The 21,994-nt window shown below is 56.8% G+C and overlaps 1 protein-coding gene across 4 annotated transcripts in view; it reads left to right on the forward strand.

Annotated features, from left to right (window-relative positions):
* Window positions 1-21,994, forward strand: part of PLCG1 (phospholipase C gamma 1) — a 50,530-nt gene that overhangs the window by 8,951 nt on the left and 19,585 nt on the right. For all 4 annotated transcript variants that reach the window (XM_075517096.1, XM_075517097.1, XM_075517098.1 and 1 more), the window contains exons 2-5: window positions 14,633-14,785; window positions 15,940-16,033; window positions 16,587-16,634; window positions 21,673-21,757. In XM_075517096.1, the coding sequence (XP_075373211.1) occupies window positions 14,633-14,785; window positions 15,940-16,033; window positions 16,587-16,634; window positions 21,673-21,757 (380 nt within the window). The remainder of the gene's footprint in view (window positions 1-14,632; window positions 14,786-15,939; window positions 16,034-16,586; window positions 16,635-21,672; window positions 21,758-21,994) is intronic.

The raw sequence follows: 21,994 nt of genomic DNA on the forward strand, positions 1-21,994 counted from the left end.
CTGGCTGGAGAGCTGTGGAAAGCCTTCCAGAGTCGGGGACGGACCTCTCCCTCTCCCTTGCTTTCCTCTGCAGCTCCTACCTTCTGTTTGCAAAAACTTGTGGTTCTGAGGTTTCGGTCAATCGTCTCTTCTTGTGCCGTTAATACGGTGCCCCGATGCACGCCTGGGCACCTGCAGGCAGGTAAACCCACACCGTTGTTTTAAAGATTATCCCGGCAAAGGTCGTGGTCCAGCATGTGAGCTTGTCCAGCAACGGGATGCAACGGGATGCAACGGGATGTCCAGCAACGGGATGCTTTGCTGAGCTGCCTTTGTCCGCTGCCCTTGAGGATGAAGTGGCTAACAGCCATAGCAGAAGGGGCAGGACCATGCCTTACAGGTTGTTTTTTCTTCCCAACTCATTACAAACGCATTTATTTTTACTTTTTCTTGGAATGTAACTTTTTTTTTTCCACCTTGACACCTGAAATCATCACGCCCAGAGCCATGCTGGCTCGTGTTTGCAGCTCAGCCTCTCTGCTCACCACCGGCCTTTACCCGTACAGGGGTGCGTGCAGGACTGCTGCCTTCCTGCAGATGTGGTCGCTGCTGCCTTGCCACCCATGGCCCTTGGGGGAGCGACCCGTGGGGTGAATTGACCTCGGGGACTGAGGTTGCCTCGGGTTGCCCGTTCCCTCTAGCTTCAAAACTCATTACCCAAGAGCTGGATGCGTGGTCACCGTGCTGCGGTCCATCCTGCTGTGCTACTGGGATCGTGGCACCTGGAGGGATGGGTGCGGGAGGGCTACCGTGCTCTTGGCGGCACGCAGCGATGCTTGGCACGCAGCGATGCTGTGGCTGCTCTGCTGCCTCCTGACACCGTGAGCTGCTCCAGCACAGCGGTGCCCTGCTCTCCATCTCTGCTGGAGCTCCCCCGGTTCCCTCTGCGGTGTGCCCTGCTCCTCTCCTCCCGGGCTTGCGCTGTGCAGGGCCCCATCCTGCTCCATTGAGCATCTATCCGTGCTAGGGCCAGACTGGCCAGGGCTGGAAATCGTTGTCACCAAGAGGGGACGTCAAAGAAGGCTGCCGCGGCAGGCTGTGCCCCACGGGGACGCTGGGTAGAGCAGCTGCTTGAGAGTCTTTTTCCTGTTTACTTGCTCCCAGAAGTGTCGGTGATGTGGTGATTAAAGGACATCCCTCCTGTTGTGCTGGTGTGTCCTTCATCCCTCCTCCTCGCCCTCTCTAGAGGGTGTCTCCGCACGTGCGGTCCCCAGCCCGTAAGCCAGGTTGGGGTGGCTGCGGGCGGGGGCTCGGCTGTGTTGGGAGCACGGGATGTCCAAGAGGACTTTAACCCCCTTGGCAGCCTGCCCTGTAAATCTGCGCCCCATAAATCTGCTTTCCAGCTGGTGGAGAGGTGGGGTGGGGGCTGGCTCGGTTTGTTTGCTGAGCGTTCAGGCGTCGCCTGACATGGTCCTTCTCGGCGCAAGCGAAGGGCAAGGCTCTCGTGCTCCTGGGCTGCATCAGAGCAGAAGCAGAGCCTGCTGCCTCATCTCTCCGAGCTGCCGTGTTCGGGTACCTCTGCCAGCGCCCGTCCCACAGGCGTCACTCATCCAGCTCCGGGATCCCGCGGTACTTTGGATACCCCCCTCTCCTTTGAACCTGCAGTCCTTGTCCTGCTAATCCTTGCCAGCTCACAGCCCTCCTCAATTTCAGAGGACCAAAAAGCTGTCCTGGGTCCCAGAGCGGACCCTGAGCAGTGCTGGGCTCCCCAGGCTTGCCGGACAGCGGGGAATGGGCTCTGCTGGGACACAACTTGGCTCTACGTCCCAGCAAAGCCACAGAAATGGTTTTATGTGTTGTTCCCCCCCCCCCCCCCCCCCCCCCCATCGGTGTCTCATGTGTCATTTAATGCCTTGTGTCAGCCTGTTCTCAAGGTCTTGCTGCCGGTTGGAGTATGGTCCCTGTAATCCCCAGCAGCTCAGGCTCTGGGGCATGTTATGAAAAGGCCTAGAGATGAGGGCATGAAATTTTGGAGCGCTGGTGCATCGAGTTTGGTATGAACCATGGAGCAGGTCAGTGTGCAAGCAGCAGGTCTCCAGTTCTGGGGACCAAATAAATCCCAGGTGAGGTCATTAAGAAAAAAACCAAACCCAAGTGGTAGAGGAGCCTGGTGTGAAGACCATCACCAAGAGCTCCTGCTTCTCCCATGTAAACTGAAGATAATGTCTCCTGCTAGGGCGGTGTGTGGCTTGGGTAGTATCTGCTCAGTGCCTGGAGATCTTCAGTTGGATGGTGCTGTAAGAAGATGCCATTGAGTATCAACCATACTCTTGCCTTGGCCATGGAAGGTGAAGCCAGCACCATCAGTGGTCCCATCATGGTTAGTGCAGATAGAGCAAAACTGGTGAAAAGGGAAGAGGAGATTCATTGTTTCCATTTTTAACCACTTTGGGACAGAGCGGGTTTGATTTTGCCAGCAGCCGCTCTGGTAACTCTGCCTCTTTCTCCGGTTCACGGTGTGGTGGGTGGAAGGGACTCGAGTGGAGAGTCCGAGGAGGAGCGAGGTGACATGAGGAGGTGCCTCAGCTACTCCCTGCGTTATCGGTGGAGACGGTACAGCCCTCTGGGGCCCCTCCCGCAGATAGCGGCACGCATCGGGAAATCACATCTGTGCTTTAGTGAATACTCAGTCCTTCAAAACAGCTTTTGAGTTGAGCATGGTGGGGGAAGAGGTCAGGCTGTTGTGGTGACCTCAAATGGCTCAGCAGATGGGATCCTATTCTTCTCTTCCCAACTTTACCCTGACAGTGAAGAGCTCAAGCCCTGGTAAGGACAGGAACGAGCCATCTCCCTGCTGCCCATTGAATGTCCTGGCCAGCGGTCATCTTTGCTGTTAAATCACTGTCATGGAAACTTGATTGCATCGACTGGTGGGATGGATGAAAACTGAGTCAGGGCATCTGAACATCGCTGGCATTGGCTGCCAGGGTGACAAATCTTTTCTGTCCTTCAGTTTTCACTCCTTGCCTTTGTACCCTGTCCTGGGGACAGTGTGTGGTCAGTCTTGTCTCCATTTGCTTTGTGGTAGGGCGTGACTCCCCGGGCATGAAAGAGTCACGAAGGCACCTTAGGTTGGGTGCAAAAATCCCCAAAGAGCTCCAAGGAGAGTTTGCTACTGTTGGACACCCAGGTCCCCAGATCCACCTCCGCCAGGGCTTCCTTGTTGGCCCCACCAAGCTCCCAGCTGTCACACTGGGGGCTGGTGAGCTGTGCCTTTGACTGCCTTGTGCACTCGGGAACGGCTGGACGGCCATGTCTGCCCTTCTTTCCTGCTTGTTTTTTACCAGTCTGCTGGGTCCCATCCCCTTCCCCTCCCAGGCAGCGCTGGCAGTGGGTAGGAGTCCTCCAGCTGGCTGAGAGTCTGGGGGCAAAGCTCAAGGAGAGGGATGCGGGGATGTTGCACCAAAGTGCTCCCTGTTGGGCCCTTCGATGGGAGACACCTGCGCAGGAGCAGCTTTCTCAAGCATCTCACCCCCTTCCGTGCCGAGACGCAGCGCGGTGTCGGGTGCCCCCATCGATCCGTCCCTGCCCTCTGCGGTACCTCTCGGATCTCCTCACCACAGTGCGTCTGCCCGGGAGGGCGGGAGAGGCAGGCTGGAGGAGCTGGGCTCTCAGATCTTCAGCCTCCCCCATCCTCTGGGCTCTCAGATCTTCAGCCTCCCCCATCCTCCCACCGTTTTATTGTGCTCCTGTAAGGTCGTTACATTTCTCGCCCAGGCAGGGCTGAGGGGGATGGAGCCCTCTCTGCCGTGCAGGAAAAAGGTCACCTTGGGGCTGGCTTGCGGAGCCATCCCTAGACCGGCTGTCTGTCCAGAAGCACCGGTGCCGAGCTTCCCCTTTCCGTTTGAGTCAGTGGAAGCTTGTGCCTCTCCCGCAGCCCAGGCTGATGACTGAAGGGTGGCTCTGCAGGCTGCCACCGGCCTCGTTTCATCTGGGGAAGGGACACAGACTTCTTCAGAGCAGCATCCGTGTAAGCAAAACCGGGGCTTTACCCTAGCTGGAGCTGCTCTGCTTGTATTTGGGGTGGAAACGTGCTCCTGTGTCCTGCATGGTGAAGGTGCAACAAGTCCAGGGCTCTCACGGGTGCCAGCCTCGCACGGGGGAGTGAATATGGCCAGCAGCCCTGGATGCCCAGCTTGGGATTTGGCACGATCCAGAAGTCCTGGTACAAAACCCCACAACTTCACACAGACAAAATTTCCATGGAGGACAAGAGGGAGCCCCGAAGCATCCCAGGAGGAGGACCGTTGGGGCCCTCACCTGGTGTTTGCCATCTAGCTGCCTGCCTCCATGAGCTCCCCACCACTGCCCACCACGCTGTAGGGACAGGGTGACACGTCGCTCCTTCCCCCAGCATCGCTGGTGTCCAGCACGGGGGGATGTTCGTGCTTCCCAGACCCAGCACTGAGCTGGGTGAATTCTGCGCTGTGAACTGTGACTCTGCTTTCACACTCAGCAGACTTAGTTGTGCTGCTTGGGGTTCACCCCTTCTCATGCTGGCTGTCCTAAAACTGGGTGCCTGCACCCTGCTGTAGACAGATAAAATAACCTCTAGGAGGGACCCCAAACTGCCACGTGTTGGATGATGGGAGGGTATCTTGGGGGGGGAGATACCAGATGGGCTCGCCCTGTTCTTTGCTCTTCCCAAGGTGTTCCCTGCTGGCTGCCCCAGAGATGAGGTCTGGGCCAGAGGTGCTCTCTCCAGTAGTCGTGGAAGAGATGTGTCTCCTAAGAAGTTTCTTCTACCTTGTGCACTTGTGTAGGGCTGGAGTGAAGAGCCCATCCCTCCTTGGGCTGCAACGGGAGCCCCAGTGGCTAGCTTGCGTGGGATGCTCCGTTTCCACTGACATGGGAGAAAGCTTGGGGGAGACTGCGAGAGCCGGTACGAGCATCCCGTACGAGAAGTTCATCCGCTCGAGGAGGAGAGCCTGGCTGTGGGACCGGGGCAACGCTTGCTTTTTGCAGCCAGCAAGCTCCCCTGTGTGCCCTGCAAACAACCCTGCCAAAAGCCCTGCCGGGAGCAAAACAGCCTCGGGGGAGAGAGGGAGCAAAACAGCCTCGGGGGAGAGAGCGGCCGGGAGAGCAGAGCCGATCCCTGGGGGGGTGCGGAGGTGTTCCCTGTAATAACCCTGCTAATTAACTGCTGGCCGTTAGCTGGCGTTAGGGCGGGATGCATTGGGGGGTGTCTCCTACTCCCGTTTCTCCCAAGCCTCTCTTCCTCGCCCTCCCCATTGGAGAGGTCTTGGCTGCGGGTGCCCGGAGGCAGAGCTGCTCGAGGGACGCGGAAGGAGCTGGGGACCGGGGGGCTCCTGGTGCTCCACCAGAGCCTTGGGCTGTTTGGGCTGTGACTGCAGCAAGCGCCCGTGTCTCGGGATTGGCGTCCCACCTCTGCTCCTTTGCTTTATTTGGTGGTGTGGTTTCTTGCCTGGCTTTGGGATGGCCGTACTGGTGTGGTGTTTGTAGCAGAGCCCGGTGTGCTCTGGGCTGATAGGCTCCCCTGGTGACACGCTCTCCCCGTCCCCACAGCTCCAGGGGTACAACCAAGGGGGCTGTGCAGCGGAGGCTGGGGAAGGAGCCGGAGCGCTTTGCGCTAGGCCGTGCAGCCCTCCAGAGGTAAAGATGGATCCAACGCCACCTTCTCAGCTGCGCTGGGGCCAAGCGGTGGTGATGGGCACGGTGGCAGTGCTGGCACGGAGGTGGCTCCGGCCAGGTGGGTCTGAGCGTGGAGTTGTCCCTGGGAAGGCTCGGACCAGCAGAGTGGAAGCTGCCAGCCTTTACATCCCTGGTCTGTGCTGGGCTGCGGGCAGAGACGGTGAGGCAGCGGCATCCTGCTTCGCTCACTTGGGGGATCAGCTTTGGTTTTTTAACTCGTGTTTTCTTGCAGCTGAGAGTAAGCAGGAGAGATGTGCTGACGATACAGGATAGGCAGCTGCCAGCCCACAACTACTTCTGCTTCTAGCATCGGGAGGATGTTCGTGAGCTCTTGAAGGCCACCTGTGTGAGGCTAAAGCTGGTGGAGCAGCAAGGTCTGGGTCAGCGTGGGGAGAGGTCCACAGTGCCGTGTAGGAGCAGGGCGATGTCTGGGCAGGACCTTTGCCGCCCCGCTCCAGCCCGCGACATGGGCACACGGGATGGAGGAGGGAAGGGCGGTTCCTCGCGTCCTCTCCTCCGACGCAGCTGCGCAGCATCTCCTAATCTCCCTGCGCATCTCCTCTAGTTTCCTCTGCAGTTGATAAGGATTTTGGGGGGGGACAGGGGAGGGAGGAACTGGAGCTCAGAAGCCGCAGGACACGTGGCCCAGGGGCGCAGCGGAGGCAGCGGCAGCCGGAGGCGCGGGCAGGAAACTCCGGTGCCCGCAGAGCAGCTGCGCGGAGCAGCCAGCACGTCCCTGCGTGCCCCGCGTGGGCTGCCCGGTGCGCGCTGCCGGCGCCTGGGCAGAGGTGCCAGCTCCCAGGGCGGCGTTTAAGCTCTCTGCCAAATCCTCCTGCTCTGCGCTGATTGACGGAGATCGTTGAGAGGTGAGCCAGGATCTGAGTCGAGATTCAGGCTAGTCCCAGTCATCCTGGCTAACTGGGAGCTCCCTGTTGTCCCATCTCCAGCCCACTGAGCTATTGTTTTTCCCAGTATCTTCTCTCCCAAGGTGCTCTCTGCACGGATGTTGCTGCTGCTGGGGTAGAGCTAACGTGACAGTTGCTTCCTAGCAAAATGCAGTGGCTCGGAGCAAAAATTGCTGTTTGGTGATGCAGGTAGCAGGTGAGATGACGCAACTTGCTGGAGCAACCTGAGACACAACGGAGCCGGGTCTGGAGGGGAAGATGGCTTCACCTGCATCTTTCCTGAGGCAGGAGAAGTAGCTGCATGTTGCAGCAGCAAGAGCATTGGGACCCAACGGGCCCCTGAGCACCAGGGTGGCTGTGTCCCTCCCTAGGACAGCAGTGGGGGTGAGAGAGCTTTTTACAGGGGTTTTGGTGCCTCACTAAAAGGGCAGCGTGGCCGTTTTTAGTTCATAGAGGATGAGGGATTCGCTGGGGCACAGGGCACTGCTGGTTTGGTGTTTATGTTGGCCTCCATGGATGCCTCAGCAATGCCTCCTGCCCTCTGAAAAAGTAGTAAGGTCAAATTAGAGGCCTCAGCTGGTTTCTTGTTGCCCTGTCTGGATAAGCCATCTGTTAATGGCATGGGATTGTCCTTCAGAAACCTGATAGCTGATGCACAGCAACGCTGATGGCAGGCGCGGCAGCGAGTGCGGCTGGGAGGAGGATGCAGTAACCCCATCGCCGCGTCTCTGTGCAGAGACGTTTAATTCACCGTTACGCTGTCTGCCTTAGTCTCCTCTATTGAGGGAAGCTTGTGCGGTTGAGAGGTTGAGCTATCGTCACTCTGAAAACCTATACTAATGAGAGACACATGGCTCTTCCCTCTGAAATATGTTTCTAATCGGTTGGGGTTACCGCTTTGCTTCTTGTGGAGGGGATATAGAGTGTGGGACCCCACTTTTTGCGTTCATTATGGGTGCAATGTGCGTTTTGTAAGAGTTGCCTTAATTTTTGCAGTCCAGCCAAATTCAAGCTCAGATGGTTACTGTCTGCCCGATTCCTCCGGCATCCCTGGTGGACGTGGGGATGGGTCCGTGCGGGGACAAAAGCCAGGCTCGCCTGGAGCTTTGCAGGCGGAAGGGGCTTGATAAATAGCGAAGGGCAGGCGACGGGGCTCCAGACTGCAAGGTGCTGAAGGCTCTGGCCCCCGTCCAGCAAAGCACTTAGCGCACGCTCGACCGTTCCCCTGAAATCATGGGGGATTTTTGGTTGGTTTTTTTTTTTTTTTTGCTGAGCGGTGTTTGGTTGCAGTCAGCAAATCCGAAGCGTTGAGCGGGTGCGGAGCAGCCCCGGGCTGGGCAGGGTTGCTCGCGGGGTGATAAACCAGCTGGTGAACCCCAGCAGGAGAAGGCTGGCTGCGCTCCTCCTCGACGCCTGCAGCTCTTGATGTCTAGTGCTGGCCTGAATATCCATTTCAGGGGGCTTCCATTGAAATACTAAGAGAGAGATGGCACTACTTTGTTCTCCATGCTGTTGCATAATAGATTTCTCTTATTTATTTTTACCCACATGCACGAGTCGTGCCTTTTTTTCCTCTTTCTCCCTCGGCAGCCTGTCCCCGGGGGCCTGACCGCCCATCGCCCCTTCCAGCGATGGGAAGCCTAGGGCCGACCACAGGGTTGTGCTCAGTGGGATCCACGATGTTAAATAGCAGGCAACCTTTTTTTTTTTAAATCTCTTTTTCTTTGCCAGAGTGAGAGAGTGAGTAGCCTGGAGGCTTTTCTGCTGCCCCGGGGCAGGATCAGTCCGTGTCAGCCAGCAGGTCAGGCTGGGCTGGGGGTGACCATGTGGCTGTCACCGCGCTGTTTGTCCCCAGAGAGACACACTGCCCCGAGCCATGCTTGTCGAGGGGCTGGGTGTTTTCTTGGAGGCTGTCCCCGCTAAATCCATCCTGGAAGGTAATCTGGGCTAAATCTTCTTTTTGTCAGCTTTTTTTTGTTTGGGTTTTTTTTTTTATTTAATCAGTTTTACAACTTTCCAAAAATCCTCTGGAGGTGGAGATTTTGCAACCCTCGGAGTCCGTTCCAGGGTGTCCTTATCCTTACACGTTACAACACCCTATCCATCAGCGGTTAAACGAGGCTTGGATGAAGTTTCGGTTTTAAATGACTTCAAGGGTGGATCTGGTTTTCATGTAACCAGAGGGTAATTTTTTTTTTTTTTTCTTAAATGATGTGGGGGGTGGATCTGGGGTCAGCTTTTTCTTTCTGATGCAACCCGCTCCTGCTGAAGGGAAGGCTCTTTGCCCAGAAATGTGACCATGTCCTTTTTTTTAAGTGCTGGAGGCAAGTGGAGGGCCAGGCTTTTCTGCTGGTGGTAGGCTGGGGGGAAGTTTGGGAGGCTGTGAAGGGCACAACCTGTTTGCACGGCCGCGGCACGGCTCAGCGTGCAACGTGGAACCATGTGAGGAGCTTAGAGCATCTCCGGGCTGGACGGGCTTTGCTGCCTCCTTCCCAGAGCCTCTCCTGGCTGCTGCCTGCACACCCGCCTGGGAGGGCTGGAGGACGGCCAGCGTGCTCCAGGCCTCCTGTCTCATCCGCTGCTCATCTGCCCCTGCTTGCTGCTGGTCCCTGCTCTGAGATCTCAGCCCTGCCTGACCTCAGGGGGGTTATGTTCCAGCAGAGAGCTTCCTTCTACCTCTGCTATTGCTGTGGCACCAAGTTCTTCCTCCTCCTGCCACTATCCGCACGGGAGGAAGACCGGTTTCTACCTTCTGCAGTGACTGCTGCCTTCCACAGCATGGTCTGGGAGAGGGTGGCCTGGGGAGGAGATGTGGCTCACCTCGGTGACAGGGTGCTTATCTTTGAAGGATTCATCCTGGATTACCTGCCGCTTGTTCCTCTGCCTGGGCACGCATATGACCCACGGTGCCGGGGCCCCACCAGGTGCTCATCCCCTAGTCTGTGGCCACATCCCTGGTAGGTCTTTCCCAGCAAGGAACCATGGTGCGGACCCATGGTGGGACTCATGGGCCACTGTCACAGAGCCCGCGCCACCACTCACCTGGGGAGCTTGCTGGTGCAGAGGGCGGCGGAGCCGTGGTTAGATGTCATTTCCAGCGTGCCCTCTGCAGTTCTCCATTCATTGCACTTGTGGAGAGCCTCTGCCATGCTTCCAGCTCGCCTCTACTCGTCTGCCCTCTCCTCTTTAATTTCCACTCCCTGCTCAAGGATGGCTGCCAGGTTCCCCTGCCTGCCTGCCCTGGGGGATCCGGACTCCCCCCACAACCCTCCCTGCAGGTTTGCAAAGCCGCAGGGCTCTGCCCGAGTAAACGCAGGCGCTGGCGAGCAGATCCAAGTGCGTGGGATCCGCAGCCAGTGGCACTTGCTGCAGCAACCACGGTGGGAGCAGGCTGGGGGGGATTAAAAGACAAAGGTGGCCCAAGCCTGGGAGGGCAGGGAGGCTGGCACGGGCGCCGGGTTTCCTGTTTACGGGCAGGAGGGCGGCCGGGGTGCGCGGAGATGGCTGTGTTTGACTGGGGGCTTTTGCACGCTGCGGTGGAAATAGTTACGGGTTGGAGTTTGGTTTATTGTCTGGAATAACGTGCCTGGCCCCGGCGGTGGTGGGGGGGACGGGCAGGAGGATGGGGAGAGTGGTACCTGGGCGTGGGAGAGAGGAGTTAGTGCGAGCCAGGGGAGGGCAAGGGGAGATGGGGCTTGTAGGCTCTGCCTTCCTTGCCTGCAGGCCCCCAAGCTGGTCGCAAGCTTGCCTGCAGCCTTCCTGCCAGTAGCAAAGCTGAGGCTGAGCAGTGCTCAGCCCAGGCTGCAAAACCCACCCGCTCGGCCGTGCGCTCCTGCGGCAGCGGCCCTGGCTGGTGCTGTGCAAAGCTGGGGTTACCCTCAGGAGCTGCAGCAACTCGCGGCGCTGACACGAGCAAAATCAGCTAGAGAAAACTCCGGCGAGACCGGGGGTGTAGCGAGACGCCTTCATCTCTCCTTCCCCCACGCGCGGTGGCTCCCGTCCTGTGCTGGCAGAGGGGTGCTGCGGGGAGGGCCGGGGGGGGGACGGAGGCAGGGGCCGGGGCAGGGAAGCAGCGTTTCGGCACTTGCTTGGTCGGGATGGTGACATTTGTGCTTGCTGCGCTTCCTGCTGAGAGTCATTTCCTTCCATGCTGCAAGGGGGCCGGGAAGGTGTTTGAGTCAGTGGAGACAGTGCCGTTCGAGAGGCTGATCTGCTGCTCTGCGGCAAGCAGAGGGCTGCACAAGCCAAACCGTGAACCGCCTTCTCCCCAGCACATGCAGGCATGTTTGGGAGGATGAGAGAGATGAGCAAGCAGCTGCAAGCATGTGTGGGCTGGAGGTTTTTACCCCGCTCCCTCCGGGCGTGTGGTCCTCGCAGAGGCTGCCCTTCACCCTAGGAATTCCCTGCGTGCTTCTGTCTTTGAGAAGTGCCTTGCTTGCTCCGGGGCTCTCTCCACTGCGTGGATTTTAGGTATGCAGTTTGGAACAATAGCTCTGTCTTTCTTACTAACCCGCTGGTGCTCCGTGCAGCGAGAGGTGAGTGCAGGGCATAGTTAGCACGCTGCGGCATCCTGAAGCGGAGACGAGGCGCTTGCAGCGTGATGCAAAGGAAGGCCATTAATATTCTGGCACCTTCCTTCAGTAGTTATTGCCTGGTAAACTACCATGAAAACCCAGCTGCCAGTTCTTTCCCACTGCGTTGGTCAAGCCCTGCATCCTTCAAAGACAGGATTGGTCTTCGGCCCTGCCGTGCACGTCCTGGATGCAAAGACCTTAACTGCGATACGTTTTTTTAAGGGCTAAATAACATGCTGTGTCACTAAGGATGTGAGCACATGGGCAGGTTACAGCAGGGCACGCTAACGTTTGAACTTCCAGCCAGCTCATTTCCAAAGGGTAGGTGATGCCTTTAAAAAGTCACACCCTTGCTTATTTTAGGGAGCTCGTCTGTCCTCCCTTTGCAGCCCCAAGGAAGTGGGTCTTTCCGTGCTCTTGTCCCGAGTTGATGAGCTTTGGAGGGTTATTGCAGTGGTCACTCTGGATACCTCCTGCGTCAGGCAGTGAGCAGGCTGCCGTCCTCTCCAGATGCACACCCACGGTGCTGCACGGTGTCTCCTGCCAAGAGAGGATCCCGCGCTCCTCGGGTAGGGTTTGCGAGTCTCCCCAAAGTCAAGCCCTGTGTCTGGCTTGCCGTGGTGTTCGTTTGCAGTGAGCGTCATCTCTCGCGATGCTGTTCAGTGCTGTCGGCTGCTGCTGCGGGTGATGAGCAGGTCACATTTCTGTCTAGTTTTAAACTGCGGTAAATTGAAATGAAAGGCGAGTCGATCCACAGTGAGTGCAGTAAGTGGAGTTTAATTGGGATGAATTACACGCCAGGTTTGCAGTAATCTTCGTCCCGCATTGCTCAGAAGCATCATCTGCTTTGGAAACGTGACTCAGAAATGTTGTTATTTGATTCCCCCGAGCATTTAAGAAACTATTTTTCCAGGAAGCAAAGATTCTTGGGTTTGGGGTTTTTTTTTTTTCTTGTTGCTGTTGTTGTTTTCTCGTTGTTTTATGGCAATGAGAGTCCTTTCCCAGAATTTCCTCCGGGGAGGGAGGCTGCGAGATGCTCCCTTACCAGCGTCTCTTCAGCTCCTTCTCCTCGCTTGGCATGTAGTGCTCCGGCACGCTCACAGCTGCCCTTTGCAGAGGAGCACAGCTCTGACGTAGCTGGTTGGAGTTATCTGCTCCTTTTCTCCACGAGCCACAGCTGAACCTGCCAGGATGATGTTGTAACTGCACCATCAGATTCACCACCCACACGCGTGGGCAGGCAGGTCTGCCTCCTCGCCAGCCCCACGCCGGGATTTGCCCTGCCGTTCGCTGCCAGGACCTGCCTGGGTCGGCTCTCGCCACCCTGGGCCGTCCCTTGTGGTCACACTGCTGCCTTACGCTTGGTCACCTTTGGGTTGGCCCACCAGGGACAGCTGCTGAGGTGTGACACCAGCCCTATAACCTAAGGAGTATCTTCAGAACGATGCTGTCCCCGTGTCCCAGAAGCCTGATGTGATGGTGGTGCTGCCTGCTCTGCCCTAGCCATCATCTGGTGGGCCCCATTTGACCATGGCTTGGTTGCTTGCAGCTCATCTTGCCCTCTTCAGCCATTGCCTGGAGGAAGCATGTTGACATTATGGATGTGCATGAGGATAAGAAACATAAGCACAGCTCCTTGGAGTCACCAGCCCCAGCCCCGGGCAGGGTAACGCGCTGTCCAACTGAATTACCAGCTTCATGACCCAGGACCCTGCCGTCTCCCATCTGGCAAGAGATGCTTGAAGCTCAGAAAGACAATTTTCTGAGCTTTCCTCTGCAATCTGGGCTTGCCCCCCGACAATAACCCCCTCTGCTGCTGCCACAGGTTCAAAATTAAGCCATTTTTTAAAAAATAAAGTCCATGGGACTCGTTCTATGTGTGACTGTGAGAGGTAGGAGCCCTGAGCTGTTATCCCACCTCCCTCAGCTCTAGTTCTGACCAGCACCTTGCATATGTTTAGGTTGTTGATACCAGACCTCCCTGGTGGTGTCTGTAATTCAAATGATCTCCGTAGATTTGGCTGTTTTCATGCTTTTTCTAATGTTTTCTCTCTAGAAGGTGTTTGGCAGTGAGGTGGGGAGGGGGATTCTGCCTGCAAGCACGGTGGGGTTGCTGCAGTTGAATCTGCTCCAGAGCTGTGGCAGATCCACCACAATTGGATCTCCAGAGGTTGGGCTTGGTTGTCCTTGCATTATGCTTTCCTCTGTGGCCTTCTGAACACTACCCGGAGGTGATAAACATTTTATCCCTCTTTGGCTAGGGAAGGACAGAGTTTTCTTGGTGAAGATGGTGCGTGTATGAAGGCAGGGTCTGCCCTGGTTGTGCTCAGAGGAGCTGGGAGGATGCTAATGGGGCAGGGGGGAGATGCCAGAAAATGCAGACATAATTTAGGGTGAAAGTGGGGAGGGGGGAGGCAGGGGCACCATCAAGTTGTTTAAACCAAGAGTCAACTCAAGTTTCAGTATCTAACTTTAATTTGGAGAGGAGTGGATCTTAAATCTATGGCATTTGTAAGATGCAATAGCTGCAAACAGGATTTCATCCAGCAGGGCAGGAGGCTGTGCCCTCAGAGGGTTCACCTCTGTAGAAAAGCTTTCTTTAAAAAAAAAAAAAAGAAAAGTTGCTGTCTTGAAAGACAAAAAAAAAAGTGCAGCTTGCAGATGTATGTTGGGTGGAGGAAGAGGAAAGCGTGAAGTGTGAAGCTAAAGGGTGAAGGAGCTTGCAGTAGCGGTAGCACTGCTCTCTGCTCGTCCGGCCTGGGGGTGAGACGTCCAACCCTTCTTGGGGGACACAGAGGTAAATAGGGGGTGGTGGCTGGGGAGGCTTCCTAGGGAACCAGTAGGAAGGGGCTGTGCTTACAGGCTTGTGTGCGTGCACAGCCACATGCGGCGTGGCAAGAGAGATGTGCAAGATAAGTGGTAAGATCTCTGTGCTGCTTTGAAAGGTTGAGGAGCAAGCTGGGGCTCTTGAAGGGCTTGTCAAAGGTGAGAAGTGTGGGCAACTTCTCTGGGAGGACCTGGGCACTCGTGGCTGTGCTGGGGACCAGGCTGGCGGTGCCGTGCTAGAGCTCTGGCTGTCTTTTCAGCCCCTGCCATCAGCGGTGGCAGGAGAGGACGGGGAGGCTGCCGTGATGGTCACTTGTTGCCTGAATGCAGCGAGTCCCTCTACAAGGCACCATCCCCAGAACCTGCCCGCTGTCCTCGGACGTCTGTCAGCTCTCTGCCTGGGCCAGGGCAGCCGTCCCGTCCTTGCTTTCCCGCATAGCCGGGAAACACAGTTTGCCGCCCAGAGCCTGGTACCCCAGTGCCATAGGCGTGCCTGGGTCTGCCATCACGTAACGGGTGGTAATCCAGCTCTTCAGATGACTAACACCGCTTTATCCGTGCCCTTCCTTCTCCTCCATCTTCATGGGAATGTCAGGCTATTCGCTGAACTCCCCTTTTGTTTTCCGTTTCTTTTAGTGGATATTCGTGAAATCAAAGAGATTCGTCCGGGAAAAAACTCACGTGATTTTGACCGGTACCAGGAAGATCCATGTTTCCGACCGGACCAGTCTCACTGCTTTGTTGTCCTCTATGGCACAGAATTCCGGCTGAAGACCCTCAGCTTGCAAGGTAAAGCACTCGTGGCCCCGGGGCTGTGCAAAGGCAGGGTTGGGCAGGCACCTCATCACCACAGGACCCAAACTTCCGATGCATCCTTCCATGAGTGAGCTGGAACATATCCCTTTTTCATGCTCTTTTCGCCACACCAAGGGGGTGTCTTTGGAAGAAGGTGACACCGGTTCCCTGAAGGATACGTGTTCAACCCCTAGTTAAGTCAGTTAATTCGTCTGGTAAACCCAGAAGTTGGGTGAACTGAAGCCCCTAGTTCAAATGTGTGCTTGAAATCAAGTGTTTTATCTCAGCTTGGCATGTTGGCATCATCAGCTGCGTTGTGGTAACCGGCCCGACGCATGAGGTGGGAAAACCTCACTCGTTTCTGCTTTGCAATTCTGAGCGAGAACACGTTGCCAGTAGCAAACGGTAACTCACGAAGCCTCGCTGCCTCTCAGGTGTTGGTCTCCGCTTTCCTCAATGCCTTGTCTGTTGACTTAAGCTGGACTTGGAGCACCCAGCCTTCTGGTTTGCTACTGAGAGAGGGGAGGTTTATGTTGTTGAGCCTCCTCCTGTTCAGATGCAGGACAGGCTCGTAATCACTGGCTGCAGTTCAGCTGACGGACGATATCTTTTTCTGCTACGAGTACGCAGTCTCGTGTCTTGTTTAAACCCACGTAGACAAGCACCGATGGAGGCAGTCATGCTGACTCCTTAACGTCCATGGCAGATCTGCCTTCTGGCTAGGGCTGCGGGACGCAGGGACAGAGACAGCGCTTCTGCCCTCTGGAAGGATGGAGCTGCTGACAGGGAGGTTATGGAGGAGCTGGCACGCATTCCCAAGCAGGTGCTGGCCTGTCACCCAGGCCAGCCAGAGCGTTACTGCCGGGGGACAAAGATAGCCGCCCCAGCTCTCGGGCACTGAAGGGAGGAGAGGGCGTGACGTGCAGGGGCAAGGGGTCCCTCCAGCCACGTACGGCCCACGGGAGGGGAGCAGGAGCTGGGCAGGGAGAGGAGCCAGCCAGAGCATCTGCCTGGGAGGGAGCTGTTATCAGAAAGGGGATGAAGGAAGGAATAGGGGATATAAGATGCTGGGGATAGTCCCAAGAGGTTTGGGTTGGTGATCAGCTTCTGCGTCCCTTCCTCCCATTTCTCCTGTGCACTTTCCACAGCCACTTCCGAGGACGAGGTCAATATGTGGATCAAGGGGCTGAACTGGCTGGTGGCAGACACTCTAAGGGCTGCCACCCCCCTGCAGATTGAAAGGTGAGGAACTTGTCCTTGTCCTGCACTTGTTTTCTTTTTTTTCCCTTTTCTGTCCTTTTTTGACAGAAAAAGGTGAGCACGGTGACATCTCATTCCCTCTCTGGGCGGCGCTGACCTGGCACTCCTGCCTCTGCACTCGAGAGGCTTCATCCCGCTGCCCCGCTGTGCTGCATCGTCTGTGGCCAGAGTTGATCTCACATGCGTGCAGGAAAAGGAGCTTTACCACAAACCAGATGTTTTTATGTCTGCGCAGCCGTATTACCTGTAGCAGTTCGGTGCTAGAGGCATGTAGAAGAGAATACCTTTGATTTTTTTGTCTTATCTGCGGACTCACTTTCAGGCAGAGACAGTTTTAAAGGGGAGCATGTTGCCTGCATGAAAATAGGGTAGGCTGCCTCTGGAAGGGGGGCAGAGCCAAGTTCTCTGGTGGGAAGGAGGGCTGTGGGAGTGGACGGCATGGCGTTGCGCATCTTCCAGAGACAGCAGCAAACCAAACGGGCTTGTTGTTGTGGAGCTGGGCTAAGCGCGTGCGTGTTTGTGCCTTTCCATTTAGGTGGCTCCGGAAGCAGTTCTACTCGCTGGATCGCAACAGGGAAGACAGGTAAGAAGAGAGAAAACCCTCGCTTGCACAGACATGCACGCTCATAGAAGGGTTTGGGCTGGAAAGGTTTGCCTTTGACTTGAAACGCCAGCCTTTGCTTTGGATTTTTTGTTGGGTTCTTTAGGTTTTTAATTTTCATTTCCAAGAAACCTTAATTCAAGTCCCAATACTTCCCTGGCTGGTTTTCACTCCATTAAAAAAGCATAAAAATATTGTCTTGTTTCCCTGACCTATTTCCCAGCTGTTTAGACCCAGTAGCACCTTGAGAGCCCGTAGCCGTGAAACACCTTCACCCCCAGCGGGCATCGCCCGAGGAGGCAGACACCAAAGAGCCAACAAGTGGCTGTGGCCACCCCGTCAGGGCTGACCTGGGTTGTGTTTGTTAGTCTCCACCCTGTTTGGTTTATTCTCCTCCTCTGAGGTCCATGAGGCCATGGATCATCCCACTGCTTGGCTTCTAGGCTGATGGGCTGCAGCAGGGCCACTGCTTGTGGGGATCTTGGGTGAATGCTTAGTGATGTCCTCGCAGGTGAAATGTCACACTTGAACCCGTCGTGAGAAGGTAAGGGAAGGGAATTGGGTCATGGCCCGTCATGAGGAGCTAAGGGAAGGGACGTTTCCCTGTCGAGGAGGCGAGTTCCACCACGCGCTGCTTTCTGCCGCTGCTGCGGTCGCCTGCTTTCCCTGGCCGCACGCCGGCTGCCGGTCTGCTCTTCCCGAGGTGCTGTTATTTGCCTCCTTTCATCCCCAGGACGCGCTTTTCCCCCGTGATGTTAACCGAGCCCATTAACCTTTCAGCATTGGTTTTCACATTACTGTGCTCCCCTGGGGCAGGGGGATTCCTCCAGCCCTGCTCCGCAGAGGGCAGTGCTGGAGACATCGCTCACACATCAGCTTGTGCCCCGCGGCTGCGGTGGAGCACCTGGGTCCCATCTGTGTCCCCCCTTTACGTGCCCGGGTGCCCAGGCAGGGCTCACTGCAGAGCACCGGGCAGATCTCTGGGCTCCAGAGCATCCTCCGCTTGGTCCTTGCTGATGCCATTGATCTCACCCTGCTACCGATTTCCACGTTTCACCCTGAGCCCTGGAGTCCTTCTCAGCCTTGAAGCAAGCTCCTGCCAAGAAACCCGCCTGCAAACCCAGCTGTGCCAGGGACATGCTGCTGGGGAGCCGTGGGCGACCGCGGTCAGACAGGTCCGTCCTGTGGGTCGGCAGGCGAAAATCACTGCTCTGTACTCATCACGAGAAGCGAGCGGGTCCTCTCATCCCGCTTTGGTCCCCGCTGCTGTGTCCCTCCCTCCCAGCTGCAGCACGCTGCCCTGTGACAGCCAGGACGGGCAGACGGCCCCGCTCTCGGGCAGCCGGGGGTTAAATTCAACCTGTCTGCATCTGGGAGCGGAGCGGGAGTGCGTTGCTTTGGGGAAATCCCGCTGCACGGGACATTTTTGCCTTTGCAATGATTTATATTGTGGCGTGGCGAGAGCACCGTTGCGTGCATGGGGGTTTTGCGGAGGAGGGATAAACCCTCGCCGAAGCAGAAAGGGAAGGAGAGGCACCTTTAATCTGTTGCAGCTGCTCTGCGTATGCCACGAACCTTTCAGATCCAGGCTTGGGTTTTACACGCGGTGTACTGGTTTTCACTGGTGACTGGGTGTAATATTTCCTATTTCAGCAATGGAGAGCACTGAGGCAGGTGCAGGGGTGGCTGCGTGGGGGTTTTGGAGGATGAATGCAGGAAAAATGGAAAAAATTGGTCCTTTTTATCATCTGGTTATGCAGTAAAACTGATGAAATGGCATCCCGACAGGACAAAAGAGATTGCATGTATAGATTCATCTGCCCGAGGCATGGTCAGCAGAGCTGAAAGCCAGCCTGTTGTTGTTTTTCTTAATATCATCTTTCTATTAGCATTTAGTGGTGGACTTGGCAGTGCGAGGTTAACGGTTGGACTCGATGATCTTAAAGGTCTTTTCCAACCTAAACGATTCTATGATTCTTTGATTTAGAATTAAGGCAGCAAAATACAGTATATTCCTTACCTGTCAACCAAGGGGAGAGGTTTCAATGCAAACTGCTTAATTAGAAGAGCTGCTGCTCCAGCCCAGGCAGCGAAAGGAGCAAAACAGCAAGAGAGGGGGAATGCAGAAAGATTTGGGGTCTCCCCATTTTACAAGCACACGTGCGTGTTCTGCAAAGTAGAGGCAGCAGTTATGGGGCATATACATCTCTTGGATGCAATCTTTGCCCTTATGAGGCATTTCAGCGTTAACTTTGGTGTCGCTGGGCTCTTTGCTTTTGCTTCTCAGCCTGGAAATGGGTTCGAAAAGGGAACAGTGAGTTGTGTTTTTTTTAAAAACACTTCTTTTGCAAACTGTCCTCTGTCCCTTCCAGAACGGGCAGGTTTTTGGCAGCTGAAGAAACCATTCCTGGCATTTGTGTACCCCACGCTCGCCCCGCGCCCCATCTCCTGCGCCGGAGCCCTTTCCTTTCCGCCTTCTCGCGGCTGGGTGCCTGCGCATACCTTCCAGCACACCGCAGATGTTGGCTGTTTTCACTGGCTGCTGGGCCTTTGGGTATTTGTTTTTCCAAGGGAGGTTAGGTGGAAAGAGGAGGATAACAGGATGCTGGGGTTTTTTTTCCTAACTGCTGCGGAGGAGAGTGTTTCACCTCTGGCTAGGAGAGCTGCCCGGGGCTGGGAGCAGAGTTACAGCACTGGAGGCCGGGGCGGGGAATGTTTTCATCCCCTGTGAGAGGGCTGGATCTGTCCTTTGGCCTGTTTGTCATGAAACCTTAAAAAACTTCCGTAGAAGAAATTAGTTTATTTATTTGGTTTTTACTTTCAAGTCTCAAAATACTACCAAGCTGTTTATCCAAGGTCTCCAACACTTTAACACACAGTAAATAAAATCCTTCCGTACCTCATCCTCCTACCGAAGCAGAGGGAAATGCTGGTCACAGCTTTTACAGGGTTTGCCCTTGCCTCTCCCGGTGCTGTCACATCGACGAGCAGTGCCCTGGTCCCACACCTCCCTGTGAAACAGCCCAGCATCACCAGCGCCGGGTGCTGGCTCCAGCGGGTCTCCAGCCCCGTGCCGGTTCTGTTGCCGCAGCCCCTCCTGCTCTTTCTCCAAGAGCTTTTCTGCAGTCTCAGCCCCTCGCCAAGGGGGAACTGCTGCTGGGTGGCCCTGGGGGCTCTGGGTGTCCTGTCAGGCGTCCCACGAGAGCTGCTGCGGGCCGTGGTCCTTGACGCGTGAGGGCATCTCTCACGAGCCGCTGTTGCGCTCCTGGCTCGCTCCCCTCCACATCGCCCCATTTCCCCGTCACCCAGGACCCCGTAGCTGGGACCCCCCTGCCCTGGGGGTTGCACAGCACCCTGCACGTGGCCGTGGATGCTGGGTGCGCTGGAGAAGGGAAAGGGCAGGCTCCCCTCCCCAAAACGCTCACCCTGAGCCCCAGGGGTAACTTCTCCTGCCGGGGCCGGTGGAGGTGCAGGGGGGAGACACCAGCGCTGCTGCTCGTGCTGCGGGCGTGTTGCTGGCTCTGTAGCTCATACAGCCGGGAGGGAAGGGGACCTGGTGCCATTTGCCAGCTTTTTTGTTTTTCCTGTCCTGCCAGCGAGCGGCAGGACGCTGTCTGCACGGTCCTCGGCCGGCCGGGTGCTGGCTTTGGGCACGGCACGGGAGCGGGGCCAGGTCCTGCTCTGGCCGTGCGTGCATCCCGGCCGCTCGCGGCTCTGAGCCCAGAAACAAGGGTGCTCTGTGTCCCGCCGGCTGCGGAGGCCCTCGTCTCTGCAGCGCCTGACACCAGCCGGTTTCTCCCTCTCCCTGGGGCTCCCTCCATCCCTCCGCCTTTCTGTGTCGTTTGACATCACCCCGTTTCCAGGGGAGAGTGTAAAAGAGACGCGGTTCACGCTGCCCCTCCACACCGCTGCAGATGACAGCAGGGCCCCTGCACAGGACATCATCTTCCCTGGCATATTTATATTTGTGCCCCAAAGCCGTAAGCGTTCCCAGGGCCAGACCCGCCCTACGCTTTGCCGGATGGGGGAGCATCCTGTAGGGTCCTGGGCTCCCGCTTGCTCAGTGCGGGGCAAAAGCAGCATCTGTGACTGCTGGGGCAGACTCGGAGGACTTGCTTTTAAGGCAGGAGCTGCCAGAAAATGATTGCACGCAGACCTCTCGGCTTCTTAAATCCTGCAGATGGAAAGCATGCGCATTTTTTTCTCGCTTCAGGGCCGTTCCTCCGTGGGGGAACAACGCTGGAGCAGGCAGGGGCGGCCCAGGGCTCCTTGCTGCCTGTCTCTGCCCGCCTGGGTGCGGATCCCGCTTGGGGTTGGCATCGGAGCCCTCCCCAGTCCGGGAACTGGCACGTTTGGTGTGAAGGGCTCGGGGGAGGACGGCCGCGCTGGCTGCCCTGTGCCAGCGGGGTGCGTGGCAATGGCTGGGGAGCGCGGCTGGGCACGACGTGGCAGCGCTGTGCCTGTGGCTAGACACTGAAAATGGCTTTTTTCCTCTCTTTAGGATAAAATTAGCAGGGTCCAAACCACTTGCAAAGGCTGCCCTCCTCCAGCTCCTTCCACAGGCCAGGGAGTGGGTTTTGGAAGGGATTTGGTCACCCAGCAGCCATGTTGGGGCACAAATACTTGAAAAATGCTTCTCCCCGGTCATTCCCGTAAAGCAGTAGGCAATAAGCGCCTGTTGCAGCATCGGCTCGAGCGGGATGAGAGTGCTGGGACTCGCCCTGCAGTGTTGGGAGCTCGCAGGAGCAGTGCTCGCAGTTCCCACTGGGACGCAGGCACCTCTCTCTGCTCCCCACGTGCAGCGTAGATGCAGAGTTCATTGGGGTGGAAAACGTTCTTCTGTTCTGCCTTTGGTCCCGACCCCGGCACCCTTCTGGGGTCGCGCATCCGTCCTCGTGTGTCACAGATGATGCCCCTTTGGGCATGGCCGCTCAGTGCATGGGCTGTCCGGGGCCCAGGGTGAGACCCCTCCGTCCCAGAGCTGCTGAACGTGTTTCCCCTCTTTCCCCTGCCGAGCCAGGATCTCCGCCAAGGATCTGAAGAACATGCTGTCTCAGGTCAACTACCGGGTCCCCAACATGAGGTTCCTGCGGGAGAGACTCACGGTGAGCGTGCGACCCCTCTGCTCCCCTCGTTCGCGCCGGGGACCCTCGGCAGCCTGTTGCCTGCCTTTGAGCAGAACCTGCTGGTGGTTAAACTCCCACGGCACGTTTGCATATTGCAGAGGCTCCCAGCCTTTCCCGGGAGGGCCCCCACCCACGGCGGCGACTGAAGAGGTGCCAGCTCCCACTGGGTGCCGCACCCTGGCCCGTTTGTGGCCAGCGCCCTCTCTTTACCCCACC

Source organism: Mycteria americana, chromosome 14 (assembly GCF_035582795.1).
Source record: "Mycteria americana isolate JAX WOST 10 ecotype Jacksonville Zoo and Gardens chromosome 14, USCA_MyAme_1.0, whole genome shotgun sequence".
NCBI classification, from domain to species: domain Eukaryota; kingdom Metazoa; phylum Chordata; class Aves; order Ciconiiformes; family Ciconiidae; genus Mycteria; species Mycteria americana.